At 37.2% G+C, this 16,597-nt stretch overlaps 1 protein-coding gene across 1 annotated transcript; it reads left to right on the plus strand.

Moving 5' to 3' along the window:
- The first annotated feature begins 547 nt into the window (after positions 1 to 547).
- LOC107877929 (suppressor of mec-8 and unc-52 protein homolog 2) lies at positions 548 to 11,474 on the plus strand. Its single transcript, XM_016724742.2, has 11 exons — positions 548 to 783; positions 866 to 1,006; positions 1,110 to 1,159; positions 1,292 to 1,406; positions 2,702 to 2,750; positions 2,853 to 2,942; positions 3,547 to 3,615; positions 8,726 to 8,849; positions 9,668 to 10,008; positions 10,250 to 10,624; positions 10,885 to 11,474. The coding sequence occupies exons 1-11, from the start codon at positions 734 to 736 to the stop codon at positions 11,152 to 11,154; spliced, it is 1,674 nt and encodes a 557-aa protein (XP_016580228.2). The 5' UTR covers positions 548 to 733; the 3' UTR covers positions 11,155 to 11,474.
- Positions 11,475 to 16,597: the final 5,123 nt, after the last annotated feature.

The raw sequence follows: 16,597 nt of genomic DNA on the forward strand, positions 1-16,597 counted from the left end.
AAAAAATATAAAATATAGCGAAAAAAGAAACAGAATATAAAAAATAAAATTAACAAAAATAAAAAAGAAAAAAAACAAAGAAATAAAATTTAGAGATTAAAAAGAGAAAGAAAAAGAAAAAAAATAGGAAAAAAAGAAGAAAGCATGAAAAAAAGAAAAAAAAAAGAAAATAGAAGTTAAGGATAGAAGAGAGACGAAAATGAAAAGAAAGAATCAAAAAAGAAGAAAAGAAAATAAAAATAAAAGAAAATCAAAGATTACAAAAAATTGAAAAAAGAGAAGAAAAAAACTAAAATAATGATAAATATAAATATAATAAGTAATTATAATAATTTTTTCATTATTCATATGTATTTATTGTAGTTATATTTTTAGAAAATATAAAATATAAAATATAATCAAAAGAAAAAAATAAAAAAATAAGAAAAAATAAAAAAAAAGGAAGAGAAATAGTGGTTAGGGATAGAAAAAAAAAGGCTAGAGATAAAAGAAAAAAAATGCAAAGAAAGAACAAGAAAAAAAGGAGGAGATATAAATTATAGTTTTAAAAATTAGGTAAAATAGATGCTATTTTTTGTCTAGGGTCCGAAATTATATTCCCTCTGAATAACAAAGTTGAGGAACATATTTATTTGCTTAAAGGAATAAAGTCAAGTTGTTTTAGTCGTATCTACCTAGAGGTTTCATGGTCTCTTCACCCTAATCTTGGGATTTTGGGAATAAGGTCTCAACGATGTCTTCCTCCAAGCGAATTCACAAGGAAAAGATAGTTCGTCGCAACAAGTTAATTTTTTTCCCCGTCCTTATTTTCGAATTTTTGTGAATCTGAATTGAAATTTAATAGCTCCTTAATTGTTTGATACAGAGAAGAGAAGGCTGAAGAAGCGGAGCTGCCTAAGTACAGAGACAGAGCTAAAGAAAGAAGAGAAGATCAAAATCCAGATTATGAACTGACTGAATTGGGCGCTTTCCATGCTGTCGCTCCTCCCGGCAATGTTGATATTCTGTAAGACATTGCCAATTTCTTTGTTTTATCTTGCCCTCACTTTTTGGTAATTGTTGGTGACAAAAGAGAATTTTGTTGTAAATCTCTTGTATTAAACTTCCAGGTCTGCTGATGCTCAGAAATTATCTATTGAGAAGAGCAAGTATCTTGGAGGTTAATCACAACATACAACAGCTGATCTCTGCTGAACATTTTCTTAAGAAGTTTTAGTCTCTTGCTATATGTCCTATTTGATTTTGCTGTTCTCTTCAGCTAATCAATCGTTTTTATGTGATCGTATATCAGGTGACGTGGAGCACACACATTTGGTTAAAGGGTTAGATTATGCTTTACTTCACAAAGTCAGAAGTGAAATAGATAAGAAGCCAGATGCTGGAGATGAGATTGAAGGAAAACCTAGGTACAGCCTTGTTACTTTATTGCTTAAACTGAACGTATGACTCAATGTACAAGTAACTGACACTCTGATAGCCTAAATGGCTATGAACGCACGAGATTGACACAAGAATGCAAAAATCAGCAAGTAAACAAAGGGAATATCAACACACTTGAAGGAGATAAAGAAGAAGAATGCTTGAAATTAAAGGATAGATTGAAAGACCCTTACTCCTATTCAATGATTAGCACTAGAAGATGTTTCAAATCTTCAAACACACCTCACAAATAAGAGTTCAAACCTTCCTCTTAGGTGACCCAAAGGACTCACATTTCCTCAAGCACACCTTTCTTGCCAAATCATCCAAGACAAGTGAAAACCCTAACTTGCAAATGTTCATGGATCAAGTTTTGGTTCTAAGAGCTACAACTAAAAAACTAAAGCTACAAAATATGAGTAATACTCAATTTCAATTCATCAAAGTCTAAGAAAAATAAAAGCTAAAAGGTTTATTTATACTATTACATAACAATGACGAAAATACTCTTAATGAAGGGTGCTCCTTTGGAGTGTAAAAGAGAGCCATCAAAAGACAATATTGCCCTTAATAATCCCAAGTATAGGCGACTTTGGAGTGTAAGAACCTTTTCTCCAATCTTCAACTTGAACAAGGCGTTGTAATGGTTCCAAAACGTCTTCAAGCATTTTCAAATCCGAGGCTTGAACCTTTGACAATCCGAAGTGTGAAGCTTTGATAAGACCTTGTAATCCTTGTGCTCTTTATGATTGTATCACACTCCAAGAGCCTTCCAAGGTTTCCTGAATTGTTCATGTAAGTTTTTGCTAATAAAAGATGATCCATGTGAAGGGGAGCCATGGAATAACTGGTAAAGTTGCTCCATGTGACCAGGAGGTTATGGGTTCCAGCCATGGAAACAACCTCTTGCAGAATTGCAAGGTAAAGCTGCATACAATAGACCCTCGTGGTTCGGTCCTTCCTCAAACCTTGCATATAGCGGGAGCTTTAGTGCACTAGGCTACCCTTTTAAAGTTGATCCATCTGTAGCTTTCATTGCATATGACAGTAGCTTTAGCTAGGGGTTTCTTTTGTAGATGCTCCTGTATATATTCGTCCATAGTTTACCCTTGATTGATGACCACTATCATGAGTTGCGTGTATGACTGTGCTAACATCTTTTTGTGTATATACAGAGTAATGAGCATTTTTATTGAATTGTTCTTTTAAACACCATGTCTAAGAAGCAATGGTGCTGGAACTTGTTCGTTTAATTATTCTGTTTAATCTGTTTTGCTAATAGAGGTTCAAAGGAAGATCATCAATTGTCATTCCGCACTGCAACTGCCAAGGTGCATTATCTCTTTCAATTATTTCAGTCTCAAATATCTATAGTTGTTGCTTTGGTGCTATTATTTTTCAATACAGTGAATAGTATGTTTTTTGGGTTGCAGTCAGTGTACCAGTGGATAATCAAGCCTCAGACTGTTATAAAGACCAATGAGATGTTTCTTCCTGGACGAATGGCTTTTATTTTTAATATGGTATGTTTTCCTTTTATACTTCCTCTGCTCTTATATTATGTATTCTAGCTACTTGCCTGAAAAGAAATTTCTTGCACAGACCATTGATTGAGTTTTCTTATAGTGGTCTTAGACCTAAGATGTAATAGTACAAGAAATTCTACTTGTGGTAGGTAGCTGAGAAGCTTCTATTTTTGTATTGAATCATAGTTTTTGTTGTGCAAAATTGTAGTTAACTATTGATGCTCCCAAGGGTGCAATCAGTGTATCTGTACAGCTCCTGTCTTGTCTTACCCCACCCTCCTTGTCCAAATAAATGAAGGGAAAATGCTGGGGGACATTAGAGTTTAGCTTGTATGGCCGTAGCTTGTATGTCCAGGATGAATAGTCTTTTCCTTGTGAAGTATATTTTGAAGGCCTTCCTTTTTCTAGGGGAAGGGTGTTGTTGGGATTTAGATGCTAGAATTGTTGGAGTTGCATTATTTTAATACTAAAAAGCTTGGTGATCAGATGTGTCATATGCATAGTGAAAAAGATGTGAACGGTTTTGTTTTGCATTTCCTATGAGTATATTTTCTTTCATGGTCTCTTTTTTCCTTCCTTATGGTTGATGTGTATATTGCAGGATAGTGGATACTCCAATGATATTCCCACCACTCTACACAGAAGCAAAGCTGACTGTCCAGTCCTTGAGGTATTTTTTTTTTTAATCTTTTTTCCACATATTCCATAGAGCTCGTGAAAATTCTTATGATGAGGAGGATTAGTATAGCTTTTGTTCGGGAAACTAAATGGGTAGGCTCTAAGGTGAAGGATGTGGATGGGTATAAGTTGTGGTACTCTGGTAGCGTGAGACATAGGAATGGGGTAGGTATCTTAGCAGATGAAGAGCTTAGGTGGCAGGTGGTGGAGATTAGGTAGGTCAACGATAGGTTGATATCGATTAAGTTGGTCATTGAGGGTCTATGGTGTATGTTATTAATGCCTATGCTATGTAAGTAGGCTTGGACGAGGAGAAGGTCTTTTAGGAGGTTTTGGATGAGATGGTGAGAGGCGTTCCGAGCTCTGAGAAGCTTTTCGTTGGAGGGGATTTGTCACTACCCGAACCCGGGCCTGGCCGTGATGGATAATCTCAAGCTCACCATGAGCCGGAGACACCCCCCTTATCCTTACCTCAAGAGCACATAAATGTAAACAGCGGAAGCCAACCAAATAATAATAAGAAGAATAGATAAGTCGAATAGAAATTCTAAGAATCCAAAGCAAACAAACATCAATCCCAATACTTGTCTACAAAAGCCTCTAAAACCAGAAATACCACTAAGTCGGGACATGCCCCCGACTACGATATAAAGGAATTCACAATTCCTAATATATGAATAGAAACCTAATGAAATGGCAAGACTTTTCGAAAGATAGAGGCTCACCACTTCACAACAGACCAACAGACGTACTGAATCACCTAACGCTGTACAGGAGCAACAGAAAAGTCCTTCAAACCTACATCATGAAATGATGCAGTGTTCGGGGACGGTCAGTGAAGCGAGCACTGACATGTAACTCAGGTGAAAGGGATAAAATAATGCCATTGCCAAAAAGAAAACCAATCAAAACCACATACACAACATTTATATACATATATAGGATGTCGAGATAGGGTTAAGGTTCCATTAACATAATAGTTTAAACCATTAGCTTGAACTATGTAGCTCGCTCCGTCCTAAAGGCATCCACGACCTATATGGGTCCGACTCCTCCTACTGAAAGGGCCCTAGTGCGTGTTAGCCGCACGTACCAAGGTAATCGAGGATAGGCTAAAGACACCAAGGAAATCACCATCCAAAATATAATGTGTATCCAGACACATGGTCATATAGACCCCCAACGCCGGCAAACGTTGTTTCCATGTTAGTCCCTTCGGCACTACACCTTGATAATGAGCTGCACAATTTTATTTAAATCCAAATTAAAACAATTTGCACATAAACCAACTGTTAACCCAAGAGTCATTTATTAAGGCATTTACCAACATTGTATCATCATACCAATATGCTTGCAAGCTAATTCAATTATGCCAAACTAGTCCATTTAACCATTAGACTCCCAAGTTTCATTTAAAATTCAAAACCAAGGTCATTCCAAAACCATACTCATCTATTTATCCTTTAATGCAATGAAATGGATTCAAAAGTCAAGTTAAACTATGCAAATATCTATATTCAAAATCAAGTTTACAATGTGGGTTGAGGTTAATGCCATTATTAAGCCAAAGTTTCATCAATTTGGAGAAAACCCATGTCCCCCATTCTAGCTATTAAAACAATGCACCAATTCAGTCCCAAAACCATCAATTAAAGCATGAATAATCAAATTAAAACATGGAAAAAGTAATTCAAGTAATAACAATCCAAAACCCTCAACCCAATTTCGAACTCATCATTCAAAATGATATTGATTAAATTAATGCCACAATGTAAAACACAAGTTTGGGAATGAGCAACATGCCTGAAATTTAGATGAATTTGAAGAAGAATCGAAGTTTGGAGCCCGGAGAATGAAAATCCTTGAGTTTCTTGACTTGGGGATTTATGAGAGGAGAACACAATGTAAAGCTAAGTGAAATTTGGGGTTTTATAGGGTTGGGGGTCATTTATGATATTTTAAAAGTGAAAAAGACCTAAAAGTCCCCACCCCAAGCTGAAAAAACAAAACTAGATGAAAAATATATAGCGGTGTGGCACGCCGCTATCGTGGAGCTTAGCCTTCGTGCCACACCCTTATCGCGGAAGCTAAGTGGCGTGGCATGCCACTATCGCGGAGGCTTACTGCCTCGGGATTTCAACATGACCTCAAACACCTTTTGAAAATTTTGAAACTTCCTCAAAATGCCCTTTCAACATACCTAATCATAATTCAAGTCAAAAATCAACATTACGCACATAGGAGGGTCAAAAATAAAATGATCGAAATTTTACGGGGTCTCACAGGGTTTCAGTGGGCATATGGGGTCTTTATCGAGAGGTTATAATGATGCGCATGGCGGTTTCGATTTCGGGGAACGGAATGAGTTTCTCTTTTGAATTTTGTTAGGGCTTTTGGGTTGTGGGTAGTGAATCTGGGCTTCCTGAAGGAGGAACACCTTATTACCTTTTGTAGTTTGGTTTCCAAAACTCGGATAGACTTTTTGCTCCTTAGGAAGGATGATAGAGCGTTATGTAAAGATTGTAAAGTCATACTTGGTGAGATTTTTTCGACCCAACATAAGCTTCTGGTGGTGGACTTGGTAATCAGAAAGGGAAGAAAGAAGAGGGGTGTGGAGGATTGACTCAGGATTAAGTAGGGTAGCTTGACTTTGGCCAGTTCATTGGAGATAGAGGAGAAGTTGACAACTATGGGGGCTTGGAGGAGTAGAGAGGATGTGGATAGTATGTGGGAGACGACTGTTAGTTGCGTTAGGGAGACCGCTAGAGAGGTGTTGGGTGTTTTGAGAGGTCGATCTGGCAAGCACCGGGGAGACTGGTGGTGGAATGAAGAACTCAAAAGGAAGGTGGAGACTAAGAAGGTGGCGTATGGTAAGTTAGTGGAGAGCAAAGATGACGAGAAACAGAAAAATAAGGAGGAGTATAAGTTAGCTAGGAAAAAGGCTAAGGTAGTGGTTATAGCAGCGAAGATAGCTGTTTTCGAGAGCTTGTATGTGGTTTTAGAAGAGAAAGACGGGGATAGGAAGTTGTATAGGCTTGCCAAGGTTTGGGAGCGGAAGACTTGTGACCTTGACCAAGTGAAGTGCATCAAGGGGGAGGATGACAAAGTGTTGGTGGAGGATGCTCTCATTAGGAAGAGATAATAGTCCTATTTCCATAGACATTTTTGAATGACGAGGGGATAGAGGTTTCGTGCTTGGGGACTTGGAGAACTCAGAGAAGTGTCGCAATTATGGTTATTGTAGGCGTATCATGGTTGAGGAGGTCAAGGGGCTACTCGTAGGATGCGTAGGGGTAGGGCAACTGGATCAGACGAGATTTCGGTGGATTTTTGAAAGAGCACTAGCGGGGCATGTTTGGAGTGGCTGACAAGATTGTTTAACATTATTTTTAGGACGCAATAATGCTCGAAGCGTGGAGATGGAGTACGATGGTTCCTTTATATAAGAATAATGGAGACATTCAGAGTTGCAACAACTATAGGGGTATCAAGTTGTTGAGTCATATTATAAAGGTTTGGGAAAGGGTGGTAGAGTTGAGGCCGAGGAGGATCGTGACTATTTCTGAGAATCAATTCGGTGCCATGCCAGATCGCTCGACTGCCGAGGCCATTTACCTCGTGAGGGGATTAGTAGAGTAGTTTAGAGAGTGAAAGGACTTGCACATGGTGTTTATCGGTCTTGAGAAGACGTATGACAAAGTTTTCAGGGAGATTCTGTTGAGGTGCTTCGAGGCTAGAGGGGTGCCCGTGGCGTACACTAGGTCGATTTAAGACATGTAAGACGATGCGAAAACTCGTGTGAGGACTACAGGCAGAGATTCAGAGCATTTTTAGGTTTTGACAGGGTTGCACCAAGGATCGACTCTTAGCCCATTTTTATTTGCCTTGGTGATGGATGTTTTGACGCAGCGTATTCCAGGGGAGGTGCCTTGGTGTATGTTATTTGCTGATGATATTGTACTGATTGATGAGACTCGGGGATGAGTTAATGGTAAGTTGGAGCTTTGGAGACAGACCCTTGAGTCTAAAGGATTTAGGTTGAGCAGGATTAAAACGGAGTACTTGAAATGTAAGTTTAGTGATTTGTTGCACGACGCAGATGTGGTGGTGAAGCTTGATTCCTAGGTCGTTCAGAAGAGGGAAAGTTTCATGTATCTTGGGTCTATGATTCAAGGGAATGGGGAGATTGATAAGGATGTCACACACCGTATTGGTGCAGCGTGGTTGAAATGGAGGCTCGCTTCGGGAGTTTTGTGTGATAAGAAGGTGCCTCCTAAGTTCAAAGGTAAGTTATCGAGTGGTAGACCGACTATGTTGTATGAAGTGTAGTGTTGGCTAGTTAAAAACTCCCATATCCAGAAGTTGAAGGTGACGGATACGAGGATGTTGCGATAGATGTGTGGACTTATCAAGAGGGATAGGATTAGAAATGAGATTATTTGGGGGAAGATGTGAGTGGCTTCGGTGGAGTACAAGATGCAGGAAGTGAGGTTATGATAGTTCGGGCATATGATGAGGAGGGCCACGGATGTTCCAGTATGTTGGTGTGAGAGGCTGGCTATGAATAGTTTTAGATGGGGTAGAGGTAGGGCGAACAAGTATTGGAGGGAGGTAATTAAACATGACATGGAACAATTACAACTTACGGAGGACATGACCCTTGATTTGGAAGGTGTGGAAGATGTGGATTAGGGTAGAGTGTTAGTGTATAGAGAAGAGTGCTCTGTCTGCAGCTGTGCCTTTAATATCTTGTTCGTGGTGTATGGGTGATATCTATGTCTTTTGAATAGATATTTTATAGTATTACCTTGTGCGTGCCTTGTTTGCGTTATTTTCCGTTACTATCTAGTGGTGTGATATCCCTTGTTGTTGCTTGCTTTTATGTGTTTTGTTTTTTATATTGTTATCTGTCCTGAGCCGGGAGTCTATCAGAAACAGCCTCTCTCCTTCATCTGAGGTAGTGGTATGGACTGCGTACACTTTCCCCTCCCTAGACCCCACTTGATGGGAATACACTGGGTATGTTGTTATTCCACATATTCCACTACTGTCGGGCAATTTCTTCCTGATTTTTCCATCTAAATGGGTTACCCCATTTCCAGGAAATGGTTACAGTCAGTGTTGATGGTTCTGTTCTAGACCGAATAGCTAAAATCATGTCCTATCTCCGCCTTGGATCATCAGGAAAAGTTCTCAAGAAGAAGAAGAAGGAAAAAGATGGCAAAGGTGCTTAGCGTTCATTCCTTCTAAACCTTTACTTGTATTTTCTAAAATTACTCTTGAGTTTGAATGTGATGTAGATTCTTATATATCCAGTTTATTTTATGGAAACCTTTTCTCTAATTTCTGATTGGTGCCGCTGCATGCTTTTGGTTTGCCTACTTGCTTACAGAAGTGAATTTGGGCCTGGTTTCCTATAATGAAGTACTCCCTCCGTCCCAATTTATGTGACACGGTTTGACTTGTCACAAATTTTAAGAATAAAAGGAAGAGTTTTGAAATTTGTTGTCTTAAGTAAACCTTAGAAGGGAAATTTTAAAGTTTAAGTTGTTTCTAATTATAGAAAGGTGACATTTTTTTTGGGATAGACTAAAAAGAAAAGGTGCGACATAAATTGGGACAGAAGGAATAGAATGTTTGTAGGCGGGATAGAATGTGGGCTTTATTCTTCGACATGGGGGCACAGGGTGAAACTTAAAGAAAATGTCGCATGGGTTGTGAAGGTAGTTGATAACTAGATACATAGGTAATATGTAATATCATTCCATATTGACATGGAGACTAAACAAATGCATTTTGGTTCTCTGAAGTATTATTATGTGTTTCCCATGCAAACTATATTTTGCTTCCTTTTCCTTTTTCTTTAGGCTTTGGATTTTCTTTGTTTCCGATTCATTAATAAAGAGCTGGTTTTTTCCCTTTGCCTTTTTTTTTATTTGTGGTGGGGGTGGGGGAAGGTGTTAATCTCTTTTCTTCATTTATTAGGAGCTGCTCTTCTGGTTCCTTTGCTCTGTGTTCTGACAATAGTTTTTAATATTGAGCAGGCAAGACAGTCATAACCAATGGTTATGACGAAGTATCGAAGTTGGATGCATCAAAGAGCCAAAATGATAAAGAAGCTGTGCCTCCATCTGCACAACTTCCTAAAAAGAACCATTCAGAAAGAAGAGAGAATCAAGGACCTGCTGTTGCTAGACGTGAAGACGACGATATCTTCATAGGGGAAGGCGTTGACTACTCCATTCCTGCTGGAGATATGGGTCAAAGTCCTGTATCGGAGGACATGGAAGAATCTCCTCGAAACAAAGAGAGGACCTCATATTTCAGTGAACCTGCCTATGGACCAGTACCTCCATCCGAGCCTTCTCATGGTTGGCAAGATGCGGTGAGTCAGTTTTGAGTTTTAAGGCATGAGTAGACCATTCCTGTTAAAAAAGGCCTAACAATATTTTACAACAAAATTTGCCTACTTTCTCCTACATTTCTCCAAAGAACCGATGAAGTTGGGTGCTCTCATCGTATTTGTCCAGTATCGACTTTACTGTATTTACTACCTTAATTAGATTTTCCCATGTGTTGCAACTGGTATTCATCTTTTGATTGTTGTATATGTTTTCTCTTTCCAGAATGGATATGATGCAGTGCAAGCACAAGTGCTAGCTGGTGTTTACCAACCAGAGTGGCAAGGTTATCCGTATTCCGAACAGCTGGCTTATCCTGAGCAATATCTCCAGCAGAATTATGATATGCAAGCTGATGTTAACGCTCTTCAGGATCCGCAGTTTATGACTCAAGAAGAAAAGGATAGAGGGCTAGGGTCAGTATTCAAGAGGGATGATCAGAGGCTTCTACAACTGAGAGAGAGAGATTCTAGAGAGAAGGATCCTAACTTTATTTCTGAAAGCTATTCGGAGTGCTATCCTGGTTACCAAGAGTACAATCGTGAGATTGTTGACAGTGATGACGAAGCTGATTTGACAAAAATGGACATGGGTGGACGCGTAAGTGATATTTGTTCTCTCTGAATATGAAGTCCACTTCTTCACACGTCATACCTTGGTTTACCCTTTCATCATTTTGAACCTACATGATGTGCTAATTCTTTTTCTTGATAAAAAAAGTTGTTCGGATTTCTTTTATTTATATGCTTAAATGATGATACTTATCGGTGAAATCAATTGCAAGTTTTCTTGACGTGGTGTTATCAGTGAGAACCACTATTGTGATGGATAATATTTGATAAAAGAATATTTTTCTACAGGCAAAAGGCCGGCTTCATCGATGGGACTTTGAGACAGAAGAGGAGTGGGCAACATACAATGAGCAGAAGGAAGCAATGCCCAAAGCTGCATTCCAGTTTGGAGTGAAGATGCAGGATGGTAGGAAGACGAGGAAACAAAACAAAGACCAGAAGCTTACCAATGAGCTGCATAAGATAAACAAAATACTCACCAGAAAGAAGATGGACAAAGATAAAGGTGAAGCGCTTGAGGACGGGGAAATACAACCTGGAAAGAAGCAGCGTGTATGAACAGAGAAAACTTTGATCTTTTTTTTTTTTCTTTTTTACTTAAGATCTTCCATCATTGGTGTTTAGAATATTTTGTATTTGAATTAGTACTCATGTTCAGAAAATAGCTAGCTGGTCTTGGTTTCTCTTTCCCATGTCCGAATTATCTTTGATGTTAAAAGCTACTCCATCACGGGTTGTGGCAGTGTCGAGCTTCTTCTCTTAACTAGATATTGACGGGCCAGTGTTAGCACGGTTCCTATGTTATTTTTTTTGTCTCACAAATAGAATTTGGATAATCAATCATTAAAATAATTTAAGTTTTTTATTATTGTGATTTATAATATTTTTTCTTCTATTTCAATTTAAGAGACTGATATAATTTTGATTGTCAATCAAATATTTTATATCTTTTAAATTTTTTAAAATGTGTGATTTATAATATTTTTTTCATCGTTTTTCAATAAAGTATGAAGTCTCTTTGTTCCTACTGTGGTACAAATAAAATTTTGATAGTTGATCAATTTTTTTTTTTTATATATATATATATATATATATTCTTTTCTATATATTATCTAATTTTGAAATAATATATGTTACTTGGGACAAATTAATTAAGAGTGATACTCAAGTCGTAATTGTTGAGTGTGGGTGACAAAAATCAAATGATGGATTAAGAAATTTTGACCCATGTGCGAGAATTGCACTCAAATTTTTTATTTTACACTTCGGTCCAATATAAAACCCTAATAACTAAAAATAGACCTAATAACTAAAAATAGAGGGAAAAAAAACGTGGTTGCTGCTCTTGTTTCTCTCTCTTTGCTTTTGGTGCATTGTTCTATTGTTGTTCATTGTTCTTGCTGCTTTTCTTTTCTTCTTCATCATCTTCTTCTTGTTCATCATCTTCCTCTACTGCTGCTTGTCGTACCATTAGTATTGTTGTTGTCGCTATTGTTGCTACTAGACCAAATTTTAGATTAAATTTTGTTCATATATCATTGGACATTACTTCATAGAAATTATAATTTTTAGTTCAATTTCTCAACTGGGTATATCTGTTGCTTTTTTCGACAATACCACTTATCCAATAGCTGTTGTAATCAATAGTTTTCATTACCTTTTAAGTAGTTCCAACAAGTTATCTATTGCAATAGATTACCTACCTGTTGGACTAAGCTACTGGTTCTGTAACATGAATCCAATAGGTGACTCATATGTTGGATTCATATTACAACACTAAATAGAACCTGAAGCTGAATCCAACAAATAAGTCATCTGTTGCAACAGTGACTCATTTGTTGGATTCATATTACGTCACTAGAACAGAACCTAAAGCCGAATCCAACAAATGAGTCATCTGTTGCATTTGTTGGATTCATATTACGTCACTAGAACAAAACCTAAAGCCGAATCCAACAAATGAGACATTTGTTGCAACAGATGAGGCATTTATTTAACAGATGACTCATCTGTTGAAATTCAGGTTGGATGAAACCTAAAGCTGAATCCAACAGATGAGTCATTTGTTGCAACAAATGGCTTATTTGTTGGGTCAATGATAATAATAATGCATATAATTTTTTTGTTGTATATACTATATTATTATTATTATTATTATTATTATTATTATTATTAATTTTTACTATACTATCATTATTAATTTTTTAATAAATTTCTTTAGGTACCATTAATGGAGAAATCAATAACAATAGAGGTTGATTGTCATGGTGAATCGATCGAGAAGAATAATCAGTTTATTTGGCGTTGAAAAGATGGTGAAATGTTAGAGATGATAGCGATGACAATGCAAAGAGATGTTTTATATGATGATTTTGTGAATTTAATCATAAGCTTTTGTAGACTAAATTACCAACCGAAAGATCTTTCCATCAGTTATATTCATAGCTCTTTTGAAAATCAAAGGGTCCTATCTTTTAAGATAAGAGATTAGGTTCGTTTGTGTGCTTATCTGAGTGGTGCAGCTAGGCCAATTTTATAGGTGTACTTGGTTGAAAATTTTTAGAGAATCAGAATGTAGAACAAGATCAACAAGATATATTAAATGATGAATTGGATGGTGTGGACATGAATATTCCAGATGATGAAAGTGGAGGTGAAGTGAAGGAGGACCAAACTCCTACGCGTTGCGAGCAATACATGGGCAATTCTCAATCAACAAAGTCGAGTATCTTCAAGATGATGAAACATGTTTTTACAAGGGAATGACATTTAAGAATAAGGAAGAACTGGTCACTTCATTGCATATTGCTTGTTTGAAAAAAAAATTTCAGACTCAAGAAGTGGATTAATTCGCGTAGTGTGTATTGTTTTAGATGTGCACATTCAGAGTGTAAGTGGTGGTTGAGGGCTGTGAAATTCAAAAGTTCTGACAGATTCTACATTAGAACTTATCAAAAGTATCATTGTAATACCACAAACTTTCCTTAAGTCAAATCTAATCTCCAGAAGAGTTAGTGATGACTTCCTAAATGATTAATGTTTAAATTAATAGAATTTTCTCAATTTTGACTTTTTATAATGTGGGAAATTAGCTTTCCAATGATACCAATTTCATTCAAATCCGATATCGGAGTAAAAAGTTATGAAAGCTTTACAGAGAACTGTCGGAACTGCCCAAAAGCGATGACCAGGACCGACGGACCGCCGAGATAGCGACGAACCGTCGCCCAAGCTGTCGTGGCTAAGAAGTGAACCAATCTTCTGGCCAAGTGCGACGGTCAAGACCGACGGACCGTCGAGCTAGCAACGGACCGTTGCCCAAACTATCGCAGACGAGGCAAAAAGTTCAGGTTCTGGCCAAGTACGATGGGATAGACCGACGGACTGTCGAGCCAGCAACGGACCATCGCCTAAACCATCGCCACTTTCGATCAGCAATTTTAAGTCATTTTTAAAAGGATATTTGGGTCTTTTTCCACCCGTTTTAATCCCTAATTATACCAGACCAGAGCTCATAACTTCATTATTCATCCACAACACCAAATTAGGGTTTCTCTCAAAGATCAATCCCCAAGATCAAGAAACCCTAGGTGTTTAATTCCAAGTTAAGAATTCAAGCTTTTCTCCACCAATCTTCAAGAAATCATCCACCCAGGTATGTCAAGTGTTGATTCATGGGTCCCTTTCTCCCATGAAGGACAAGAATCTTTTTTCAAATTCCAAAGATTGTAAATTTTTGAATGTTCATGATTTAGTTGAATTGAAATTCATATCCATGTTGTTGTTGGGTCTTGATTCATGTTTTAAATTACATGTTCCAATGGTTGATCCTAATATGTGATGATTTGCATTATATTAATGATAAACCCTTCAAATTGCAAATTTATTTATGAAACCATGATAATTAGATGCATTGATGATGGTATAACCAAAGTATGCTCCCCATGTGTTTGATTAAATGCCTCTGTAAAGGAAAAGTGCCATTATAGTATGATATTATGAAATCCCCATTCATGTACAAGTTAATGAATGTCAAGTGTTTGATGAAATGTCTTACTCAATGAATTATGGATATATGTTATGTTTTCAAACTTATGCCATGAATTACTTTTATGCTATCGAGTCCTGTGGGTATTTATACCCGATAATTTAGCTGTGTGCCTAGAGCCAATGTCAGTTTTCAAGATACTCTCAGTCAAGCTATGTTCAGTAGAATTCAGTCAGTCTCATGACTCAGGAAAACTCAGTAATCTCATTAATCTCAGTAGTTATCAGATCTCAATAATATTCCGTCAATCAATGGAAATTAGTGAACTCAGTCCAATCAATTCAGTATAATTATTTAGTGTCTAACCATATCGGAGTAGGATTCAGTACCGAGTGAGCCCAAAGATGGGAATTCACCTGCGAGTAGAGGGTGTGGTTCTTTGAAGCAATCCTTGAGCTCCAAAACTACGTAGTCAGTTTAGGTTGAGATATCTAACCTGTTAGATGTGGGTTAATGAGGTAACTTAACGTGTTAGATGAGGGTCCCACCGTTCTCCTTAGAGTACTTATTAGATGGGGGATTACTCACAGCTTATCCTTACTAGTGGTACAATATTGAGACCTTTCCAATTAGGGTTATAGATTGGACCCCAACTCAATTATATTATCTTATTTGGAGCATGTGGGTTAGATGACTACTTTTCATAGTTATAGTCTCAGTCTCAATAATAGAACTCAGATAGCTCTACAAAATCTAGGCTGTTAGATATAGTCACTCAGTATAGTACAGAACTTAGCTAGTTCCATCAGAATCTAGACTGTCAGATACAGTCACTCAGTATCAGTTACATCAGCTATCAGTAACTCATGATATCAGTATTCAGACTCAGTAGTAAGTATTATCACAAATTCAGTTATAGTTACTTATTCATGCATGTATTCTCACGTTCATGTTATACAGTCAGTTAGTATTGTTCATGCATATGAACCCTTTGCATTCATCCTACCTCACTAGCATACCACTATATTTAATCGTATTGACACATTGTACTATGGTGTTTTATATCATAGGTTCAGAAGTACGAGCTCCAGAATATTAGTAGCATTCCAGTTTTAGTAGTCAAAGTCAGTAGTGAGTCCTCATCATTCGAGGATATTATGATTTGGTTCCTTCACTTCTATAATAGTTTATTTTAGTAGTCAGAGTTAGTTAGGGACATGTTCCATCAACCACTTATTCAGACAGTACAGTGTTAGAGGTTTTCAGACTATAGTTTGTTCAAATAGTTTTTCAGTTGATTTGGTATTGATATATCATATTTTTAGATATTTTGTTTTATCAGATATTTGAACCTTATGGTCTTTTAGCCTTTTATTTTGCATTTATATAGTATATTATACATTGTTCAGGTACAGACATCAGTCATGGGTTAGCTTGTGGTCCTTCGAGGTCACGAGCATCATGTAGTGTTCTGGGTACCAGATTTGGGGCGTTACAATCACATATATGGTTCAGAGTATATTACGAGCCATAATTCACAACCCCAACAAAGGCCATCAGTAAATACTTCAATAGTAGCTTACCTAATGGCAAAGACCAATCTATAAGACATATAACCAATCAACTTGTTACAAAATTAGGTTGAAAGTTGAGTTATTGGAAGATTTATAAGGGCGTGGAGATTGCCAATTCTTTGATTAGGGGAACATATGATCACATGTATTCAGTGCTTGATGCATACCATTATATGCTTGAGTCTGTAAATCCATAAAGTAAAACGACATTGCAAATTGATGAAAATGAAAGGCTTAAGTACTATTTTATAGCCTAGGCAACTTGGATTCTTAGTTTTCAATAAATGAGAAAAGTCATAACCGTCGATGGGACCTTTTTGAAAAGCAAGTATGAAGGAGTTTTGTTATCAGTGGTGACACAATATATAGAGAATCATATCTTTCCAGTGGCTTTTTGTGTAATGGACAAGGAATGTGATGTCTCATATTAATATATTTT

The sequence above is a fragment of the Capsicum annuum genome, chromosome 7 (assembly GCF_002878395.1).
Source record: "Capsicum annuum cultivar UCD-10X-F1 chromosome 7, UCD10Xv1.1, whole genome shotgun sequence".
NCBI lineage: Eukaryota > Viridiplantae > Streptophyta > Magnoliopsida > Solanales > Solanaceae > Capsicum > Capsicum annuum.